The sequence below is a fragment of the Oncorhynchus mykiss genome, chromosome 2 (genome assembly GCF_057628025.1).
Source record: "Oncorhynchus mykiss isolate SJ-2025 chromosome 2, ASM5762802v1, whole genome shotgun sequence".
In the NCBI taxonomy this organism is placed as follows: Eukaryota; Metazoa; Chordata; class Actinopteri; order Salmoniformes; family Salmonidae; genus Oncorhynchus; species Oncorhynchus mykiss.
In genome coordinates, this window is record NC_143023.1 from 101,817,317 (window position 1) to 101,839,499 (window position 22,183).

General features: G+C 40.7%; 1 protein-coding gene across 10 annotated transcripts in view; it reads right to left on the reverse strand.

Annotated features, from left to right (window-relative positions):
* LOC110512506 (patatin-like phospholipase domain-containing protein 2) overlaps positions 1-22,183 on the reverse strand; it is a 48,747-nt gene that overhangs the window by 13,842 nt on the left and 12,722 nt on the right. For all 10 annotated transcript variants that reach the window (XR_016490308.1, XR_016490303.1, XR_016490307.1 and 7 more), the window contains exons 4-7: positions 10,696-10,905; positions 9,933-9,993; positions 8,957-9,178; positions 6,628-6,760 (exon numbers count right to left, since the gene is read on the reverse strand). Coding sequence is in view for 1 of the 10 variants with exons in the window: in XM_036961083.2 (XP_036816978.2) it covers positions 6,628-6,760; positions 8,957-9,178; positions 9,933-9,993; positions 10,696-10,905 (626 nt within the window). In the remaining 9 variants the exon portion in view is untranslated. The remainder of the gene's footprint in view (positions 1-6,627; positions 6,761-8,956; positions 9,179-9,932; positions 9,994-10,695; positions 10,906-22,183) is intronic.

A 22,183-nucleotide genomic window follows, 5' to 3' on the forward strand; every position in this document is an offset into this window, starting at 1 on the left:
AGTATATAATATATAACAGTCTGGGAGGAGAGACAGGACATTAGTAATATATAATAATATATAACAGTCTGGGAGGAGAGACAGGACATTAGTAATATATAATATATAACAGTCTGGGAGGAGAGACAGGACATTAGTAATATATAATAATATATAACAGTGGGAGGAGAGACAGGACATTAGTAGTATATAATATATAACAGTCTGGGAGGAGAGACAGGACATTAGTAGTATATAATATATAACAGTCTGGGAGGAGAGACAGGACATTAGTAGTATATAATATATAACAGTCTGGGAGGAGAGACAGGACATTAGTAATATATAATAATATATAACAGTCTGGGAGGAGAGACAGGACATTAGTAGTATATAATAATATATAACAGTCTGGGAGGAGAGACAGGACATTAGTAGTATATAATATATAACAGTCTGGGAGGAGAGACAGGACATTAGTAATATATAATAATATATAACAGTCTGGGAGGAGAGACAGGACATTAGTAGTATATAATATATAACAGTCTGGGAGGAGAGACAGGACATTAGTAATATATAATAATATATAACAGTCTGGGAGGAGAGACAGGACATTAGTAGTATATAATATATAACAGTCTGGGAGGAGAGACAGGACATTAGTAATATATAATAATATATAACAGTCTGGGAGGAGAGACAGGACATTAGTAGTATATAATATATAACAGTCTGGGAGGAGAGACAGGACATTAGTAGTATATAATATATAACAGTCTGGGAGGAGAGACAGGACATTAGTAATATATAATAATATATAACAGTCTGGGAGGAGAGACAGGACATTAGTAGTATATAATATATAACAGTCTGGGAGGAGAGACAGGACATTAGTAATATATAATAATATATAACAGTCTGGGAGGAGAGACAGGACATTAGTAGTATATAATAATATATAACAGTCTGGGAGGAGAGACAGGACATTAGTAATATATAATAATATATAACAGTCTGGGAGGAGAGACAGGACATTAGTAGTATATAATAATATATAACAGTCTGGGAGGAGAGACAGGACATTAGTAATATATAATAATATATAACAGTCTGGGAGGAGAGACAGGACATTAGTAGTATATAATATATAACAGTCTGGGAGGAGAGACAGGACATTAGTAGTATATAATATATAACAGTCTGGGAGGAGAGACAGGACATTAGTAGTATATAATATATAACAGTCTGGGAGGAGAGACAGGACATTAGTAATATATAATATATAACAGTCTGGGAGGAGAGACAGGACATTAGTAGTATATAATATATAACAGTCTGGGAGGAGAGACAGGACATTAGTAATATATAATAATATATAACAGTCTGGGAGGAGAGACAGGACATTAGTAATATATAATAATATATAACAGTCTGGGAGGAGAGACAGGACATTAGTAATATATAATAATATATAACAGTCTGGGAGGAGAGACAGGACATTAGTAATATATAATAATATATAACAGTCTGGGAGGAGAGACAGGACATTAGTAATATATAATAATATATAACAGTCTGGGAGGAGAGACAGGACATTAGTAGTATATAATAATATATAACAGTCTGGGAGGAGAGACAGGACATTAGTAATATATAATAATATATAACAGTCTGGGAGGAGAGACAGGACATTAGTAGTATATAATATATAACAGTCTGGGAGGAGAGACAGGACATTAGTAGTATATAATATATAACAGTCTGGGAGGAGAGACAGGACATTAGTAATATATAATATATAACAGTCTGGGAGGAGAGACAGGACATTAGTAATATATAATATATAACAGTCTGGGAGGAGAGACAGGACATTAGTAATATATAATAATATATAACAGTCTGGGAGGAGAGACAGGACATTAGTAATATATAATATATAACAGTCTGGGAGGAGAGACAGGACATTAGTAATATATAATATATAACAGTCTGGGAGGAGAGACAGGACATTAGTAATATATAATAATATATAACAGTCTGGGAGGAGAGACAGGACATTAGTAATATATAATAATATATAACAGTCTGGGAGGAGAGACAGGACATTAGTAATATATAATATATAACAGTCTGGGAGGAGAGACAGGACATTAGTAATATATAATAATATATAACAGTCTGGGAGGAGAGACAGGACATTAGTAATATATAATATATAACAGTCTGGGAGGAGAGACAGGACATTAGTAATATATAATAATATATAACAGTCTGGGAGGAGAGACAGGACATTAGTAATATATAATATATAACAGTCTGGGAGGAGAGACAGGACATTAGTAATATATAATAATATATAACAGTCTGGGAGGAGAGACAGGACATTAGTAGTATATAATAATATATAACAGTCTGGGAGGAGAGACAGGACATTAGTAGTATATAATATATAACAGTCTGGGAGGAGAGACAGGACATTAGTAGTATATAATATATAACAGTCTGGGAGGAGAGACAGGACATTAGTAATATATAATAATATATAACAGTCTGGGAGGAGAGACAGGACATTAGTAATATATAATATATAACAGTCTGGGAGGAGAGACAGGACATTAGTAATATATAATATATAACAGTCTGGGAGGAGAGACAGGACATTAGTAATATATAATAATATATAACAGTCTGGGAGGAGAGACAGGACATTAGTAGTATATAATATATAACAGTCTGGGAGGAGAGACAGGACATTAGTAATATATAATAATATATAACAGTCTGGGAGGAGAGACAGGACATTAGTAATATATAATATATAACAGTCTGGGAGGAGAGACAGGACATTAGTAATATATAATAATATATAACAGTCTGGGAGGAGAGACAGGACATTAGTAGTATATAATATATAACAGTCTGGGAGGAGAGACAGGACATTAGTAATATATAATAATATATAACAGTCTGGGAGGAGAGACAGGACATTAGTAGTATATAATATATAACAGTCTGGGAGGAGAGACAGGACATTAGTAATATATAATATATAACAGTCTGGGAGGAGAGACAGGACATTAGTAATATATAATATATAACAGTCTGGGAGGAGAGACAGGACATTAGTAATATATAATAATATATAACAGTCTGGGAGGAGAGACAGGACATTAGTAATATATAATATATAACAGTCTGGGAGGAGAGACAGGACATTAGTAGTATATAATATATAACAGTCTGGGAGGAGAGACAGGACATTAGTAATATATAATATATAACAGTCTGGGAGGAGAGACAGGACATTAGTAATATATAATATATAACAGTCTGGGAGGAGAGACAGGACATTAGTAATATATAATAATATATAACAGTCTGGGAGGAGAGACAGGACATTAGTAATATATAATATATAACAGTCTGGGAGGAGAGACAGGACATTAGTAGTATATAATATATAACAGTCTGGGAGGAGAGACAGGACATTAGTAATATATAATATATAACAGTCTGGGAGGAGAGACAGGACATTAGTAATATATAATATATAACAGTCTGGGAGGAGAGACAGGACATTAGTAATATATAATATATTATTGTTACTCTAACAGTTTAGGAGAGGAAGACAGAACAACATGTCAATAGTCATGATAGTCAATAACACTGCATGGTCAGGGTGGTATTCATTACTGCACACTGTAGAAAAACATATAGCAACACTTTTTGCAATGGTTTGATATTGGCTGTCCTAACACAGGTCACATGATGAACCTGACCCATTCACTGGTCACATGATGAACCTGACCCATTCACTGGTCACATGATGAACCTGACCCATTCACTGGTCACATGATGAACCTGATCCAGTCACTGGTCACATGATGAACCTGACCCATTCACTGGTCACATGATGAACCTGATCCAGTCACTGGTCACATGATGAACCTGATCCAGTCACTGGTCACATGATGAACCTGACCCAGACACTGGTCACATGATGAACCTGATCCAGTCACTGGTCACATGATGAACCTGATCCAGTCACAGGTCACATGATGAACCTGACCCAGTCACTGGTCACATGATGAACCTGACCCAGTCACTGGTCACATGATGAACCTGACCCAGTCACTGGTCACGTGATGACCCTGACCCAGTCACTGGTCACATGATAAACCTGACCCAGTCACAGGTCACGTGATGACCCTGACCCATTCACTGGTCACATGATAAACCTGACCCAGTCACTGGTCACGTGATGACCCTGACCCAGTCACTGGTCACGTGATGAACCTGACCCAGTCACTGGTCACGTGATGAACCTGACCCAGTCACTGGTCACATGATGAACCTGACCCAGTCACAGGTCACGTGATGACCCTGACCCATTCACTGGTCACATGATGAACCTGACCCAGTCACTGGTCACATGATGAACCTGACCCAGTCAATGGAATATTTATCTTTGAGGGGAAGGGGGAAGTCCAGAAGATTTGAAACAGAGTTATCTTGCTACACAGGCCTAGATAGAGAAAGTGCACAGCTACATGTACAGAACTATAACAGGTCCGACCCAACACAGGAGTAAGCGGTTCACTGCGGCTACAGAGCCATCGGGCCTTGACTATATCCCTGTTTGTAGTCCAGTGTGTTTGTAGTCCTGTGTGTTTGTAGTCCAGTGTGTTTGTAGTCCAGTGTGTTTGTAGTCCTGTGTGTTTGTAGTCCAGTGTGTTTGTAGTCCTGTGTGTTTGTAGTCCTGTGTGTTTGTAGTCCAGTGTGTTTGTAGTCCAGTGTGTTTGTAGTCCTGTGTGTTTGTAGTCCTGTGTGTTTGTAGTCCAGTGTGTTTGTAGTCCTGTGTGTTTGTAGTCCAGTGTGTTTGTAGTCCAGTGTGTTTGTAGTCCTGTGTGTTTGTAGTCCTGTGTGTTTGTAGTCCTGTGTGTTTGTAGTCCTGTGTGTTTGTAGTCCTGTGTGTTTGTAGTCCAGTGTGTTTGTAGTCCAGTGTGTTTGTAGTCCTGTGTGTTTGTAGTCCTGTGTGTTTGTAGTCCAGTGTGTTTGTAGTCCTGTGTGTTTGTAGTCCTGTGTGTTTGTAGTCCAGTGTGTTTGTAGTCCAGTGTGTTTGTAGTCCAGTGTGTTTGTAGTCCTGTGTGTTTGTAGTCCTGTGTGTTTGTAGTCCTGTGTGTTTGTAGTCCTGTGTGTTTGTAGTCCTGTGTGTTTGTAGTCCAATGTGTTTGTAGTCCTGTGTGTTTGTAGTCCTGTGTGTTTGTAGTCCAGTGTGTTTGTAGTCCTGTGTGTTTGTAGTCCTGTGTGTTTGTAGTCCTGTGTGTTTGTAGTCCTGTGTGTTTGTAGTCCAATGTGTTTGTAGTTTTGTGTGTTTGTAGTCCTGTGTGTTTGTAGTCCTGTGTGTTTGTAGTCCTGTGTGTTTGTAGTCCTGTGTGTTTGTAGTCCAGTGTGTTTGTAGTCCAATGTGTTTGTAGTCCTGTGTGTTTGTAGTCCTGTGTGTTTGTAGTCCTGTGTGTTTGTAGTCCTGTGTGTTTGTAGTCCTGTGTGTTAGTAGTCCAGTGTGTTTGTAGTCCAGTGTGTTTGTAGTCCTGTGTGTATGTAGTCCAGTGTGTTTGTAGTCCTGTGTGTTTGTAGTCCTGTGTGTTTGTAGTCCTGTGTGTTTGTAGTCCTGTGTGTTTGTAACGACACGAGCAGAGAGCTTTGTCTTACCTAACAGTCATGGATAGAGCAGACTCCAGGGTCTAGGGTCTAGTCCTACCTAACAGTTATGGACAGAGCAGACTCCAGGGTATAGTGTCTAGTCCTACCTAACAGTCATGGACAGAGCAGACTCCAAGGGGAGGGTATAGGGTCTAGTCCTACCTAACAGTCATGAACAGAGCAGACTCCAGGGTATAGGGTCTAGTCCTACCTAACAGTCATGGACAGAGCAGACTCCAGGGTCTAGGGTCTAGTCCTACCTAACAGTTATGGACAGAGCAGACTCCAGGGTATAGGGTCTAGTCCTACCTAACAGTCATGGACAGAGCAGACTCCAAGGGGAGGGTATAGGGTCTAGTCCTACCTAACAGTCATAGACAGAGCAGACTCCAAGGGGAGGGATAGGGTCTAGTCCTACCTAACAGTCATAGACAGAGCAGACTCCAAGGGGAGGGTATAGGGTCTAGTCCTACCTAACAGTCATGGACAGAGCAGACTCCAGGGGAGGGTATAGTGTCTAGTCCTACCTAACAGTCATGGACAGAGCAGACTCCAAGGGGAGGGTATAGGGTCTAGTCCTACCTAACAGTCATGGACAGAGCAGACTCCAGGGTATAGGGTCTAGTCCTACCTAACAGTTATGGACAGAGCAGACTCCAGGGGAGGGTATAGGGTCTAGTCCTACCTAACAGTCATAGACAGAGCAGACTCCAAGGGGAGGGTATAGGGTCTAGTCCTACCTAACAGTTATGGACAGAGCAGACTCCAGGGTATAGGGTCTAGTCCTACCTAACAGTCATAGACAGAGCAGACTCCAAGGGGAGGGTATAGGGTCTAGTCCTACCTAACAGTCATGGACAGAGCAGACTCCAGGGTATAGGGTCTAGTCCTACCTAACAGTCATGGACAGAGCAGACTCCAGGGTATAGGGTCTAGTCCTACCTAACAGTCATGGACAGAGCAGACTCCAGGGGAAGGGTATAGGGAAGCATCATAGCCGTCACCATCCTGACTGGCAGCAGGTTGCTTAGCGACTGGACCAGACTGTATCTCTCCTTGCAGGCTTCAACCAGAGCTACAGAGAGAGACAGAGAGAGAGAGCGAGAGAGTGACAGAGAGAGTGACAGAGAGAGAGTGACAGAGAGAACACATCACTGACTAAATACATGACCTAAATACATGAGTTACAGAGAGAGGATAGAGAACAATTCACTCACTGAAAACATTACCTTAATACATGAGAGTTACAGAGAGAAGATTAGAGAACTACAGAGACAAGAAGAGAGAGCTACAGAGGGAGATAGAGACAAGAAGAGAGAGCTACAGAGGGAGATACAGAGAGAAGAAGAGAGAGTGAGTGACAGAGGGAGATACTGAGAGAAGAAGAGAGAGTGACAGAGAGAGATACTGAGAGAAGAATAGAGAGTGACAGAGGGAGATACTGAGAGAATAAGAGAGAGATACTGAGAGAAGAGAGTAACAGAGAGAGATACTGAGAGAAGAAGAGAGAGTGACAGAGAGAGATACTGAGAGAAGAAGAGATAGTGACAGAGGGAGATACAGTGGGAGGCATGGGGAACAATACATAGCTTTTATTTAGCAGGTGCTGTTCTTTACTCTGCCTACAGAGAGCAGCAGAGAGAAGAGAGACACTCCCTCACTCAAACATTTCCTGAATACAGGGCAGAACACACTGTACCAAAGGTCAGCAGCACTACACACTGGATCCGTTGGAGCTACATGGGGATGTAGTTGTTCAGCACAAGGCCTTTCTACTGAAACATCTGCTGTCTCACTACAGAAACAGGAGATGGACTAGTGTCCTGTCCAGGGGGTGTCCTGGTACATCAAGCTGTCTCACACTACAGAATGAGGAGATAGACTAGTGTCCTGCACATCAAGCTGTCTCTCTACAGTAACAGGAGACAGACTAGTGTCCTGTCCAGGGGGTGTCCTGTACATCAAGCTGTTTCACTACAGTAACAAGAGATAGACTAGTGTCCTGTACATAAAGCTGTCTCCCTACAGAAACAGGAGAGAGACTAGTGTCCTGGTACGTCAAGCTGTCTCACTACAGAAACAGGAGAGAGACTAATGTCCTGTCCAGGGGGTGTACTGGTACATCAAGCTGTCTCCCTACAGAAATAGGAGACAGACTAGTGTCTTGTCCAGGGGGTGTCCTGTACATCAAGCTGTCTCACTACAGAAACAGGAAATAGACTAGTGTCCTGTCCAGGGGGTGTCCTGTACATCAAGCTGTCTCACTACAGAAACAGGAGAAAGACTAGTGTCCTGGTACATCAAGCTGTCTCACTACAGAAACAGGAGAAAGACTAGTGTCCTGTCCAGGGGGTGTCCTGGTACATCAAGCTGTCTCACTACAGAAACAGGCGATAGACTAGTGTCCTGTCCAGGGGGTGTCCTGGTACGTCAAGCTGTCTCACTACAGAAACAGGAGAAAGACTAGTGTCCTGTCCAGGGGGTGTAGTGTACATCAAGCTGTCTCTCTACAGAACCAGGAGATAGACTAGTGTCCAGTACATCAAGCGGTCTCTCTACAGTAACAGGAGATAGACTAGTGTCCTGTACATCAAGCTGTCTCTCTACAGAAACAGGAGATAGACTAGTGTCCTGTCCAAGGGGTGTCCTGTACATCAAGCTGTCTCACTACAGAAACAGGAGATAGACTAGTGTCCTGTCCAGGGGGTGTCCTGGTACATCAAGCTGCCTCTCTACAGAACCAGGAGATAGACTCCTGCCCTATGGGACGTTCTGGTACATCAAGCTGCCTCTCTACAGAACCAGGAGATAGACTAGTGTCCTGTACATCAAGCTGTCTCTCTACAGTAACAGGAGATAGACTCCTGCCCTATGGGCCGTTCTGGTACATCAAGCTGCCTCTCTACAGTAACAGGAGATAGACTCCTGCCCTATGGGCCGTTCTGGCTCAGACGAGGCTTACTTACAAGGCCTTTCTCAAGTCCAGTCTCGTTGATTGGATATTTGTCAGTTGTCTCGTGCCTTTCTGAGACTATGTTCTGGAGATGGGTCTTGAGGTAGGCCTCTAAAATGTATGGGCAACGATTCATACCCCTTATTTAGCAAGTAAAAGATGTTAAAATGTATGGGCAACGATTCATACCCCTTATTTAGCAAGTAAAATATGTTTAAAATACATTTAATAGATGTTGAAATACGTATTTTTATTTGAAAAGACATCTTTTCAACCAATTTTGCTCACTGGGATTAACTTGCTGTTCTTTAGTCTTACCTTTGTGTAGTCTGGGTGGCAGATGTTCAAAGATGTGATCCTCAATGGCGGATTTGGATTGGGAGGGGTTTACCACTACCCCATCCTCGCTGGGTCTGATCTCGTTCTCTACATGATGCTCCTCATGCTCTTCCTCATCATCATCCTCGTTCATGATGTCATCTTCGTCATCCTCGCCGTCAGCTATCAGAGGTCTGTGGGGTCCTGGTTGATTCAGTAGTCCTGAAACATCAACAAACAAAACAGTTACGAACCTGCGGTCTGTCTGGTTGGTCGTCGGTCTGTCTGGTTGGTCATCGGTCTGTCTGGTTGGTCATCGGTCTGTCTGGTTGGTCGTCGGTCTGTCTGGTTGGTCATCGGTCTGTCTGGTTGGTCATCGGTCTGTCTGGTTGGTCGTCGGTCTGTCTGGTTGGTCGTCGGTCTGTCTGGTTGGTCATCGGTCTGTCTGGTTGGTCATCGGTCTGTCTGGTTGGTCATCGGTCTGTCTGGTTGGTCATCGGTCTGTCTGGTTGGTCATCGGTCTGTCTGGTTGGTCATCGGTCTGTCTGGTTGGTCGTCGGTCTGTCTGGTTGGTCGTCGGTCTGTCTGGTTGGTCATCGGTCTGTCTGGTTGGTCATCGGTCTGTCTGGTCGGTCATCGGTCTGTCTGGTTGGTCGTCGGTCTGTCTGGTTGGTCGTCGGTCTGTCTGGTTGGTCGTCGGTCTGTCTGGTTGGTCGTCGGTCTGTCTGGTTGGTCATCGGTCTGTCTGGTTGGTCGTCGGTCTGTCTGGTTGGTCATCGGTCTGTCTGGTTGGTCGTCGGTCTGTCTGGTTGGTCGTCGGTCTGTCTGGTTGGTCATCGGTCTGTCTGGTTGGTCATCAGCCTGTCTGGTTGGTCATCGGTCTGTCTGGTTGGTCATCAGTCTGTCTGGTTGGTGTCTGGTTGGTCATCAGTCTATACTAAAGCATTAAATACAAAGCCTGAGAAAGGTCTCTTACCGTTCTTCTTCAGGAAGTGAAGGGCGTCTTTATATCCCTGTTTACACATGGTCTTCATAACCTGAAACAAAGAAACACAGACACAGTAAATATCCTCATTCAGAGAGTCTGTCTCCGTCAGACACCTTGTAAATAACAGTACGTAATGTCCCGTGTGGCTCGGGTTGGTAAGAATGTGTGGTGGTAGCAATGCCAAGCTCGTCGTGGTTTCAATTCATGCACGGATCACACCACACATACTAAAACAAACACACAATGTACTGTCGCTTCGGATAAAAATGGCTGATGAATGGCATATATTATTATATTATTACATTATTACATTATGTAAATACATATATTATCATACCATTAGCACATTATGTAAATTAGTATATTATTACAGTATGTAAATACATATATTATCATACCATTAGCACATTATGTAAATTAATGTATTATCATAGTATTAGTACATTATGTAAATGCATGTATATATGAATAAATGTAAGTTACTACAGTACCTGTGTGTGTGTGTGTGTGTGTGTGTGTGTGTGTGTGTGTGTGTGTGTGTGTGTGTGTGTGTGTACCTGTGGCTCAGGGGGAAACAGAGTTCTGGACACTCTGTAGAGGTGTGTGTGTGTGTCTATGTGTGTGTGTGTGTGTGTGTGTGTGTGTGTGTGTGTGTACCTGTGGCTCAGGGGGAAACAGAGCTCTGGACACTCTGTAGAGGTGTGTGTGTGTGTCTATGTGTGTGTGTGTGTGTGTGTGTGTGTGTGTGTACCTGTGGCTCAGGGGGAAACAGAGCTCTGGACACTCTGTAGAGGTTGGTGAGTGTAAACTGGATGGAGGTGTTGGTGAATCGTAGTTCATGCATGTTGGTGGATCGGTCTCTAGGGCAGATGTCACTCTCTCCAGAGAACGGAGACACAGTGATGGTATTCTTCAGTTCATACTGAGGCAGATTATCACTGATACCACCGTCCACGTAACGCTGGAGGGGGGAGGGAGGGAGGGAGGGAGGGAGGGTGCGAGGGAGGGAGGGAGGGAGGGAGGGGGGGAGAGAGGGAAGGAGGGGGAGGAGGGGGGAGGGAGTGGGTGGAGGGGGGAGGGAGGATGGAGGGAGGGAGGGAGGGAGGGATGGAGGGGGAGAGAGAGAGAGAGAGAGAGAGTCAGGCAAAGAGATACTAAACTAAAGTAGAAACCATTTTGAGTCAGTTAAAACGTTGCTACATTGAGGGACACTCTGTAATTCCAGTGGGTCAGAGGTTTACATACACTAAGTTGACTGTGCCTTTAAACAGCTCAGAAAATTCCAGAAAATGATGTCATGGCTTTAGAAGCTTCTTATAGGCTAATTGACATCATTTGAGTCAATTGGAGGTGTACCTGTGGATGTATTTCAAGGCCTACCTTCAAACTCAGTGCCTCTTTGCTTGACATCATGGGAAAATCAAAAGAAATCAGCCAAGAACTTAGGAAAAAAATTGTAGACATCCACAAGTCTGGTTCATCTTTGGGAGCAATTTCCAAACGCCTGAAGGTACCACGTTCATCTGTACAAACAATAGTACGCAAGTATAAACACCATGGGACCAAGCAGCCGTCATACCGCTCAGGAAGGAGACTCGTTCTGTCTCCTAGAGATGAACGTACTTTGGTGCGAAAAGTGCAAACAATCCCAGAACAACAGCAAAGGACCTTGTGAAGATGCAGGAGGAAACAGGTACAAAAGTATCTATATCCACAGTAAAACGAGTCCTATATCGACATAACCTGAAAGGTTGCTCAGCAAGGAAGAAGACACTGCTCCAAAACAGCCATAAAAAAGCCAGACTACGGTTTGCAACTGCACATGGGAACAAAGATCATACTTATTGGAGAAATGTCCTCTGGACTGATGAAACAAAAATAGAACTGTTTGGCCATAATGACCATCGTTATGTTTGGAGGAAAAAGGGGAAGGCTTGTAAGCCGAAGAACACCATCCCAACCGTGAAGCACGGGGGTGGCAGCATCATGTTGTGGGGGTGGTTTGCTGCAGGAGGGACTGGTGCACTTCACAAAATAGATGGCATCATGAGACAGAAAAATTACGTGGATATATTGAAGCAACATCTCAAGCTTGGTCGCAAATGGGTCTTCCAAATGGACAATGACCCCAAGCATACTTCCAAAGTTGTGGCAAAATGGCTTAAGGACAACAAAGTCAAGGTATTGGAGTGGCCATCACAAAGCCTTGACCTTAATCCTAATGAAAATTTGTGTGAGCAAGGAGGCCTATAAACCTGACTCAGTTACACCAGCTCTGTCAGGAGGAATGGGCCAAAATTCACCCAACTTATTGTGGGAAGCTTGTGGAAGGCTACTCGAAACGTTTGACCCAAGTTAAACAATTTAAAGGCAATGTTACCAAATACTAATTGAGTGTATGTAAACTTCTGACCCACTGGGTATGTGATGAAATAAATAAAAGCTGAAATCAATCACTCTACTATTATTCTGACATTTCGCATTCTTGGGTGTATATGGTAACAACATACTAGAGTGTATATGGTAACAACATACTAGAGTGTATATGGTAACAACATACTAGAGTGTATTTGGTAACAACATACTAGAGTGTATTTGGTAACAACATACTAGAGTGTATATGGTAACACCATACTAGAGTGTATATGGTAACAGTAACACCATACTAGAGTGTATATGGTAACAACATACTAGAGTATATATGGTAACAACATACTAGAGTGTATATGGTAACAGCAACACCATACTAGAGTGTATATGGTAACAACATACTAGAGTGTATATGGTAACAACATACTAGAGTGTATATGGTAACAGTAACACCATACTAGAGTGTATATGGTAACAACATACTAGAGTGTATATGGTAACAACATACTAGAGTGTATATGGTAACAACATACTAGAGTGTATATGGTAACAACATACTAGAGTGTATTTGGTAACAGCATACTAGAGTGTATATGGTAACACCATACTAGAGTGTATATGGTAACAACATACTAGAGTGTATATGGTAACACCATACTAGAGTATATATGGTAACAACATACTAGAGTGTATATGGTAACAACATACTAGAGTGTATATGGTAACAGTAACACCATACTAGAGTGTATATGGTAACACCATACTAGAGTGTATATGGTAACAACATACTAGAGTGTATATGGTAACACCATACTAGAGTGTATATGGTAACACCATACTAGAGTGTATATGGTAACAACATACTAGAGTGTATATGGTAACAACATACTAGAGTGTATATGGTAACACCATACTAGAGTGTATTTGGTAACAACATACTAGAGTGTATATGGTAACACCATACTAGAGTGTATATGGTAACAGTAACACCATACTAGAGTGTATTTGGTAACAACATACTAGAGTGTATATGGTAACAACATACTAGAGTGTATATGGTAACAGTAACACCATACTAGAGTGTATTTGGTAACAACATACTAGAGTGTATATGGTAACACCATACTAGAGTGTATATGGTAACAACATACTAGAGTGTATATGGTAACACCATACTAGAGTGTATATGGTAACAGTAACACCATACTAGAGTGTATATGGTAACAACATACTAGAGTGTATATGGTAACAACATACTAGAGTGTATATGGTAACACCATACTAGAGTGTATTTGGTAACACCATACTAGAGTGTATATGGTAACAGTAACACCATACTAGAGTGTATTTGGTAACAACATACTAGAGTGTATATGGTAACACCATACTAGAGTGTATATGGTAACAACATACTAGAGTGTATATGGTAACAGTAACACCATACTAGAGTGTATATGGTAACAACATACTAGAGTGTATATGGTAACACCATACTAGAGTGTATATGGTAACAGCATACTAGAGTGTATATGGTAACACCATACTAGAGTGTATATGGTAACAGTAACACCATACTAGAGTGTATATGGTAACAGCATACTAGAGTGTATATGGTAACAGCATACTAGAGTGTATATGGTAACAGCATACTAGAGTGTATATGGTAACAGTAACACCATACTAGAGTGTATATGGTAACAGTAACAGCATACTAGAGTGTATATGGTAACAGTAACACCATACTAGAGTGTATATGGTAACACCATACTAGAGTGTATATGGTAACAGCATACTAGAGTGTATATGGTAACAGCATACTAGAGTGTATATGGTAACAGTAACACCATACTAGAGTGTATATGGTAACAGTAACAACATACTAGAGTGTATATGGTAACACCATACTAGAGTGTATATGGTAACAACATACTAGAGTATATATGGTAACAACATACTAGAGTGTATATGGTAACAACATACTAGAGTGTATATGGTAACAACATACTAGAGTGTATATGGTAACAACATACTAGAGTGTATATGGTAACAACACACTAGAGTATATATGGTAACAACATACTAGAGTGTATATGGTAACAGTAACAACATACTAGAGTGTATATGGTAACACCATACTAGAGTGTATATGGTAACAACATACTAGAGTATATATGGTAACAACATACTAGAGTGTATATGGTAACAACATATTAGAGTGTATACAGTAACACCATACTAGAGTGTATATGGTAACAGTAACACCATACTAGAGTGTATATGGTAACAGTAACACCATACTAGAGTGTATATGGTAACAGTAACACCATACTAGAGTGTATATGGTAACAGTAACAACATACTAGAGTGTATATGGTAACAACATACTAGAGTGTATATGGTAACAGTAACACCATACTAGAGTGTATATGGTAACAGTAACACCATACTAGAGTGTATATGGTAACAGTAACAACATACTAGAGTGTATACAGTAACACCATACTAGAGTGTATATGGTAACAACATACTAGAGTGTATATGGTAACAGTAACAACATACTAGAGTGTATATGGTAACAGTAACAACATACTAGAGTGTATATGGTAACAGTAACAACATACTAGAGTGTATATGGTAACAACATACTAGAGTGTATATGGTAACAGTAACAACATACTAGAGTGTATATGGTAACACCATACTAGAGTGTATATGGTAACAACATACTCGAGTATATATGGTAACAACATACTAGAGTGTATATGGTAACAACATACTAGAGTGTATATGGTAACAGTAACAACATACTAGAGTGTATATGGTAACAACATACTAGAGTGTATATGGTAACAACATACTAGAGTGTATATGGTAACACCATACTAGAGTGTATATGGTAACAGTAACAACATACTAGAGTGTATATGGTAACAACATACTAGAGTGTATATGGTAACAACATACTAGAGTGTATATGGTAACACCATACTAGAGTGTATATGGTAACAGTAACAACATACTAGAGTGTATATGGTAACAACATACTAGAGTGTATATGGTAACAGTAACAACATACTAGAGTGTATATGGTAACAACATACTAGAGTGTATATGGTAACAACATACTAGAGTATATATGGTAACAACATACTAGAGTGTATATGGTAACAACATACTAGAGTGTATTTGGTAACAACATACTAGAGTGTATATGGTAACAGTAACAACATACTAGAGTGTATATGGTAACAACATACTAGAGTGTATATGGTAACAACATACTAGAGTGTATATGGTAACAACATACTAGAGTGTATATGGTAACAGCATACTAGAGTGTATATGGTAACAGTAACACCATACTAGAGTGTATATGGTAACACCATACTAGAGTGTATATGGTAACAACATACTAGAGTGTATATGGTAACAACATACTAGAGTGTATATGGTAACAACATACTAGAGTGTATATGGTAACAGCATACTAGAGTGTATTTGGTAACAACATACTAGAGTGTATATGGTAACAACATACTAGAGTGTATATGGTAACAACATACTAGAGTGTATATGGTAACACCATACTAGAGTGTATATGGTAACAGTAACACCATACTAGAGTGTATATGGTAACAACATACAGTGCCTTGCGAAAGTCTTCGGCCCCCTTGAACTTTGCGACCTTTTGCCACATTTCAGGCTTCAAACATAAAGATATAAAACTGTATTTTTTTGTGAAGAATCAACAACAAGTGGGACACAATCATGAAGTGGAACGACATTTATTGGATATTTCAAACTTTTTTAACAAATCAAAAACTGAAAAATTGGGCGTGCAAAATTATTCAGCCCCCTTAAGTTAATACTTTGTAGCGCCACCTTTGCATTGTTGCCAAAAAGTTCAATTTTGGTTTCATCTGACCAGAGCACCTTCTTCCACATGTTTGGTGTGTCTCCCAGGTGGCTTGTGGCAAACTTTAAACAACACTTTTTATGGATATCTTTAAGAAATGGCTTTCTTCTTGCCACTCTTCCATAAAGGCCAGATTTATGCAATATACGACTGATTGTTGTCCTATGGACAGTCTCCCACCTCAGCTGTAGATCGCTGCAGTTCATCCAGAGTGATCATGGGCCTCTTGGCTGCATCTCTGATCAGTCTTCTCCTTGTATGAGCTGAAAGTTTAGAGGGACGGCCAGGTCTTGGTAGATTTGCAGTGGTCTGATACTCCTTCCATTTCAATATTATCGCTTGCACAGTGCTCCTTGGGATGTTTAAAGCTTGGGAAATATTTTTGTATCCAAATCCGGCTTTAAACTTCTTCACAACAGTATCTCGGACCTGCCTGGTGTGTTCCTTGTTCTTCATGATGCTCTCTGCGCTTTTAACGGACCTCTGAGACTATCACAGTGCAGGTGCATTTATACGGAGACTTGATTACACACAGGTGGATTGTATTTATCATCATTAGTCATTTAGGTCAACATTGGATCATTCAGAGATCCTCACTGAACTTCTAGAGAGAGTTTGCTGCACTGAAAGTAAAGGGGCTGAATAATTTTGCACGCCCAATTTTTCAGTTTTTGATTTGTTAAAAAAGTTTGAAATATCCAATAAATGTCGTTCCACTTCATGATTGTGTCCCACTTGTTGTTGATTCTTCACAAAAAAATACAGTTTTATATCTTTATGTTTGAAGCCTGAAATGTGGCAAAAGGTCGCAAAGTTCAAGGGGGCCGAATACTTTCGCAAGGCACTGTACTAGAGTGTATATGGTAACAACATACTAGAGTGTATATGGTAACAGCATACTAGAGTGTATATGGTAACAGTAACACCATACTAGAGTGTATATGGTAACACCATACTAGAGTGTATATGGTAACAACATACTAGAGTGTATATGGTAACAACATACTAGAGTGTATATGGTAACAGCATACTAGAGTGTATATGGTAACAACATACTAGAGTATATATGGTAACAACATACTAGAGTGTATATGGTAACAACATACTAGAGTATATATGGTAACAACATACTAGAGTGTATATGGTAACAGTAACACCATACTAGAGTGTATATGGTAACAGTAACACCATACTAGAGTGTATATGGTAACAACATACTAGAGTGTATATGGTAACAGTAACACCATACTAGAGTGTATATGGTAACAGTAACACCATACTAGAGTATATATGGTAACAACATACTAGAGTGTATATGGTAACAGCATACTAGAGTGTATATGGTAACAACATACTAGAGTGTATATGGTAACAACATACTAGAGTGTATATGGTAACAGCATACTAGAGTGTATATGGTAACAACATACTAGAGTGTATATGGTAACAGTAACACCATACTAGAGTGTATATGGTAACAACATACTAGAGTGTATATGGTAACAGCATACTAGAGTGTATTTGGTAACAACATACTAGAGTGTATATGGTAACAACATACTAGAGTGTATTTGGTAACAACATACTAGAGTGTATATGGTAACAACATACTAGAGTATATATGGTAACAACATACTAGAGTGTATATGGTAACAACATACTAGAGTGTATTTGGTAACAACATACTAGAGTGTATATGGTAACAACATACTAGAGTGTATATGGTAACAACATACTAGAGTATATATGGTAACAACATACTAGAGTGTATATGGTAACAACATACTAGAGTATATATGGTAACAACATACTAGAGTGTATATGGTAACAACATACTAGAGTGTATTTGGTAACAACATACTAGAGTGTATATGGTAACAACATACTAGAGTATATATGGTAACAACATACTAGAGTGTATATGGTAACAACATACTAGAGTGTATTTGGTAACAACATACTAGAGTGTATATGGTAACAACATACTATAGTATATATGGTAACAACATACTAGAGTGTATTTGGTAACAACATACTAGAGTGTATATGGTAACAACATACTAGAGTATATATGGTAACAACATACTAGAGTGTATATGGTAACAACATACTAGAGTGTATTTGGTAACAACATACTAGAGTGTATATGGTAACAACATACTATAGTATATATGGTAACAACATACTAGAGTGTATATGGTAACAACATACTAGAGTGTATTTGGTAACAACATACTAGAGTGTATATGGTAACAACATACTAGAGTATATATGGTAACAACATACTAGAGTGTATATGGTAACAGTAACACCATACTAGAGTGTATATGGTAACAACATACTAGAGTGTATATGGTAACAACATACTAGAGTGTATATGGTAACAACATACTAGAGTGTATATGGTAACAGCATACTAGAGTGTATATGGTAACAACATACTAGAGTATATATGGTAACAACATACTAGAGTGTATATGGTAACAGTAACACCATACTAGAGTGTATATGGTAACAACATACTAGAGTGTATATGGTAACAGCATACTAGAGTGTATATGGTAACAGTAACAACATACTAGAGTGTATATGGTAACAACATACTAGAGTGTATATGGTAACAGCATACTAGAGTGTATATGGTAACAACATACTAGAGTATATATGGTAACAACATACTAGAGTGTATATGGTAACAGTAACACCATACTAGAGTGTATATGGTAACAACATACTAGAGTGTATATGGTAACAGCATACTAGAGTGTATATGGTAACAACATACTAGAGTGTATATGGTAACAACATACTAGAGTGTATATGGTAACAACATACTAGAGTGTATATGGTAACAACATACTAGAGTGTATATGGTAACAGTAACAACATACTAGAGTGTATATGGTAACAGCATACTAGAGTGTATATGGTAACAACATACTAGAGTATATATGGTAACAACATACTAGAGTGTATATGGTAATAGTAACACCATACTAGAGTGTATATGGTAACAACATACTAGAGTGTATATGGTAACAGTAACACCATACTAGAGTGTATATGGTAACAGTAACACCATACTAGAGTGTATATGGTAACAACATACTAGAGTGTATATGGTAACAGTAACACCATACTAGAGTGTATATGGTAACAGTAACACCATACTAGAGTGTATATGGTAACAGCATACTAGAGTGTATATGGTAACAACATACTAGAGTATATGTGGTAACAACATACTAGAGTGTATATGGTAACAACATACTAGAGTGTATTTGGTAACAACATACTAGAGTGTATATGGTAACAGTAACACCATACTAGAGTGTATATGGTAACAGTAACACCATACTAGAGTGTATATGGTAACAACATACTAGAGTGTATATGGTAACAGCATACTAGAGTATATATGGTAACAGTAACAACATACTAGAGTGTATATGGTAACAGTAACACCATACTAGAGTGTATATGGTAACAACATACTAGAGTGTATATGGTAACAGCATACTAGAGTGTATATGGTAACAACATACTAGAGTATATATGGTAACAACATACTAGAGTGTATATGGTAACAGTAACAACATACTAGAGTGTATATGGTAACAGTAACACCATACTAGAGTGTATATGGTAACAGTAACACCATACTAGAGTGTATATGGTAACAACATACTAGAGTGTATATGGTAACAGCATACTAGAGTGTATATGGTAACAACATACTAGAGTATATATGGTAACAACATACTAGAGTGTATATGGTAACAGTAACAACATACTAGAGTGTATATGGTAACAACATACTAGAGTGTATATGGTAACAACATACTAGAGTGTATATGGTAACAGTAACACCATACTAGAGTGTATATGGTAACAGCATACTAGAGTGTGTATGGTAAAAGTGCTTGTGGGAGGCATGTGATGTGATGTCAATTGATAGTGTCTATAGTGACGTCGGGCCCAGTGTCCCGCCAGCACGAGGCCAGCAGAGGACAACCTTGAGACCTCTGCCAACACACTCATGAATCTGGCACTGTCACATTGGTGCTCAGGCCCGAAGTTCACACACACGCACACGCACACACACACGCACACACACACACACACACACTAACACTTCCCAAAGGCCAAAGAGAAACACTGATGTCAAATGTAATCTAATCCTTGTTAGAAAGTTAGCTAGGGTTCTGGCCAAAGCATTACGGTGTGGAACTGTGCCTTTATGACTTTAGTCTAAATTGACAATGATTGAGCTGCATAGTCAAAGCCAAGTCACATGTCACGTCATTCAAGAGTCAGAACACATGGAAAGAAAGCTAACATTACAGAAATAGAGCAAGAGGCACCAAGAGAGAAAGAGGGAGGGGTAGAGGAGGATAAGAGACAGACAGGAGAGGAGAGAGGAGGAGAAGAGACAGACAGGAGAGGATAGAGGAGGAGGAGAGACAGGAGAGGGTAGAGGAGGAGAAGAGACAGACAGGAGAGGGTAGAGGAGGAGAAGAGACAGACAGGAGAGGATAGAGGAGGAGAAGAGACAGACAGGAGAGGAGAGAGGAGGAGAAGAGACAGACAGGAGAGGATAGAGGAGGAGAAGAGACAGACAGGAGAGGATAGAGGAGAAGAGACAGACAGGAGAGGGTAGTGGAGGATAAGAGACAGACAGGAGAGGGTAGAGGAGGAGAAGAGACAGACAGGAGAGGATAGAGGAGGAGAAGAGACAGACAGGAGAGGAGAGAGGAGGAGAAGAGACAGGAGAGGGTAGAGGACGAGGAGAGACAGGAGAGGGTAGAGGAGGAGAAGAGACAGACAGGAGAGGATAGAGGAGGAGAAGAGACAGACAGGAGAGGAGAGAGGAGGAGAAGAGACAGACAGGAGAGGATAGAGGAGGAGAAGAGACAGACAGGAGAGGAGAGAGGAGGAGAAGAGACAGACAGCAGAGGATAGAGGAGGAGAAGAGACAGACGGGAGAGGAGAGAGGAGGAGAAGAGACAGACAGGAGAGGAGAGAGGAGGAGAAGAGACAGACAGGAGAGGAGTAAGGAGGAGAAGAGACAGACAGGAGAGGATAGAGGACGAGGAGAGACAGGAGAGGGTAGAGGAGGAGAAGAGACAGACAGGAGAGGCTAGAGGAGGAGAAGAGACAGACAGGAGAGGAGAGAGGAGGAGAAGAGACAGACAGGAGAGGAGAGAGGAGGAGAAGAGACAGACAGGAGAGGATAGAGGAGGAGGAGAGACAGGAGAGGGTAGAGGAGGAGAAGAGACAGACAGGAGAGGGTAGAGGAGGAGAAGAGACAGACAGGAGAGGAGAGAGGAGGAGAAGAGACAGACAGGAGAGGATAGAGGAGGAGGAGAGACAGGAGAGGGTAGAGGAGGAGAAGAGACAGACAGGAGAGGAGAGAGGAGGAGAAGAGACAGACAGGAGAGGAGAGAGGAGGAGAAGAGACAGACAGGAGAGGAGAGAGGAGGAGAAGAGACAGACAGGAGAGGGAGGGGCAGAGGAGGAGAAGAGACAGACAGGAGAGGGTAGAGGAGGAGAAGAGACAGACAGGAGAGGGAGGGGTAGAGGAGGATAAGAGACAGACAGGAGAGGATAGAGGAGGAGAAGAGACAGACAGGAGAGGAGAGAGGAGGAGAAGAGACAGACAGGAGAGGGTAGAGGAGGAGAAGAGACAGACAGGAGAGGGAGGGGTAGAGGAGGAGAAGAGACAGACAGGAGAGGATACAGGAGGAGAAGAGACAGACAGGAGAGAGAGAGGAGGAGAAGAGACAGACAGGAGAGGATAGAGGAGGAGAAGAGACAGACAGGAGAGGATAGAGGAGGAGAAGAGACAGACAGGAGAGGATAGAGGAGGAGAAGAGACAGACAGGAGAGGATAGAGGAGAAGAAGAGACAGACATGGGAGGATAGAGGAGGAGAAGAGACAGACAGGAGAGGG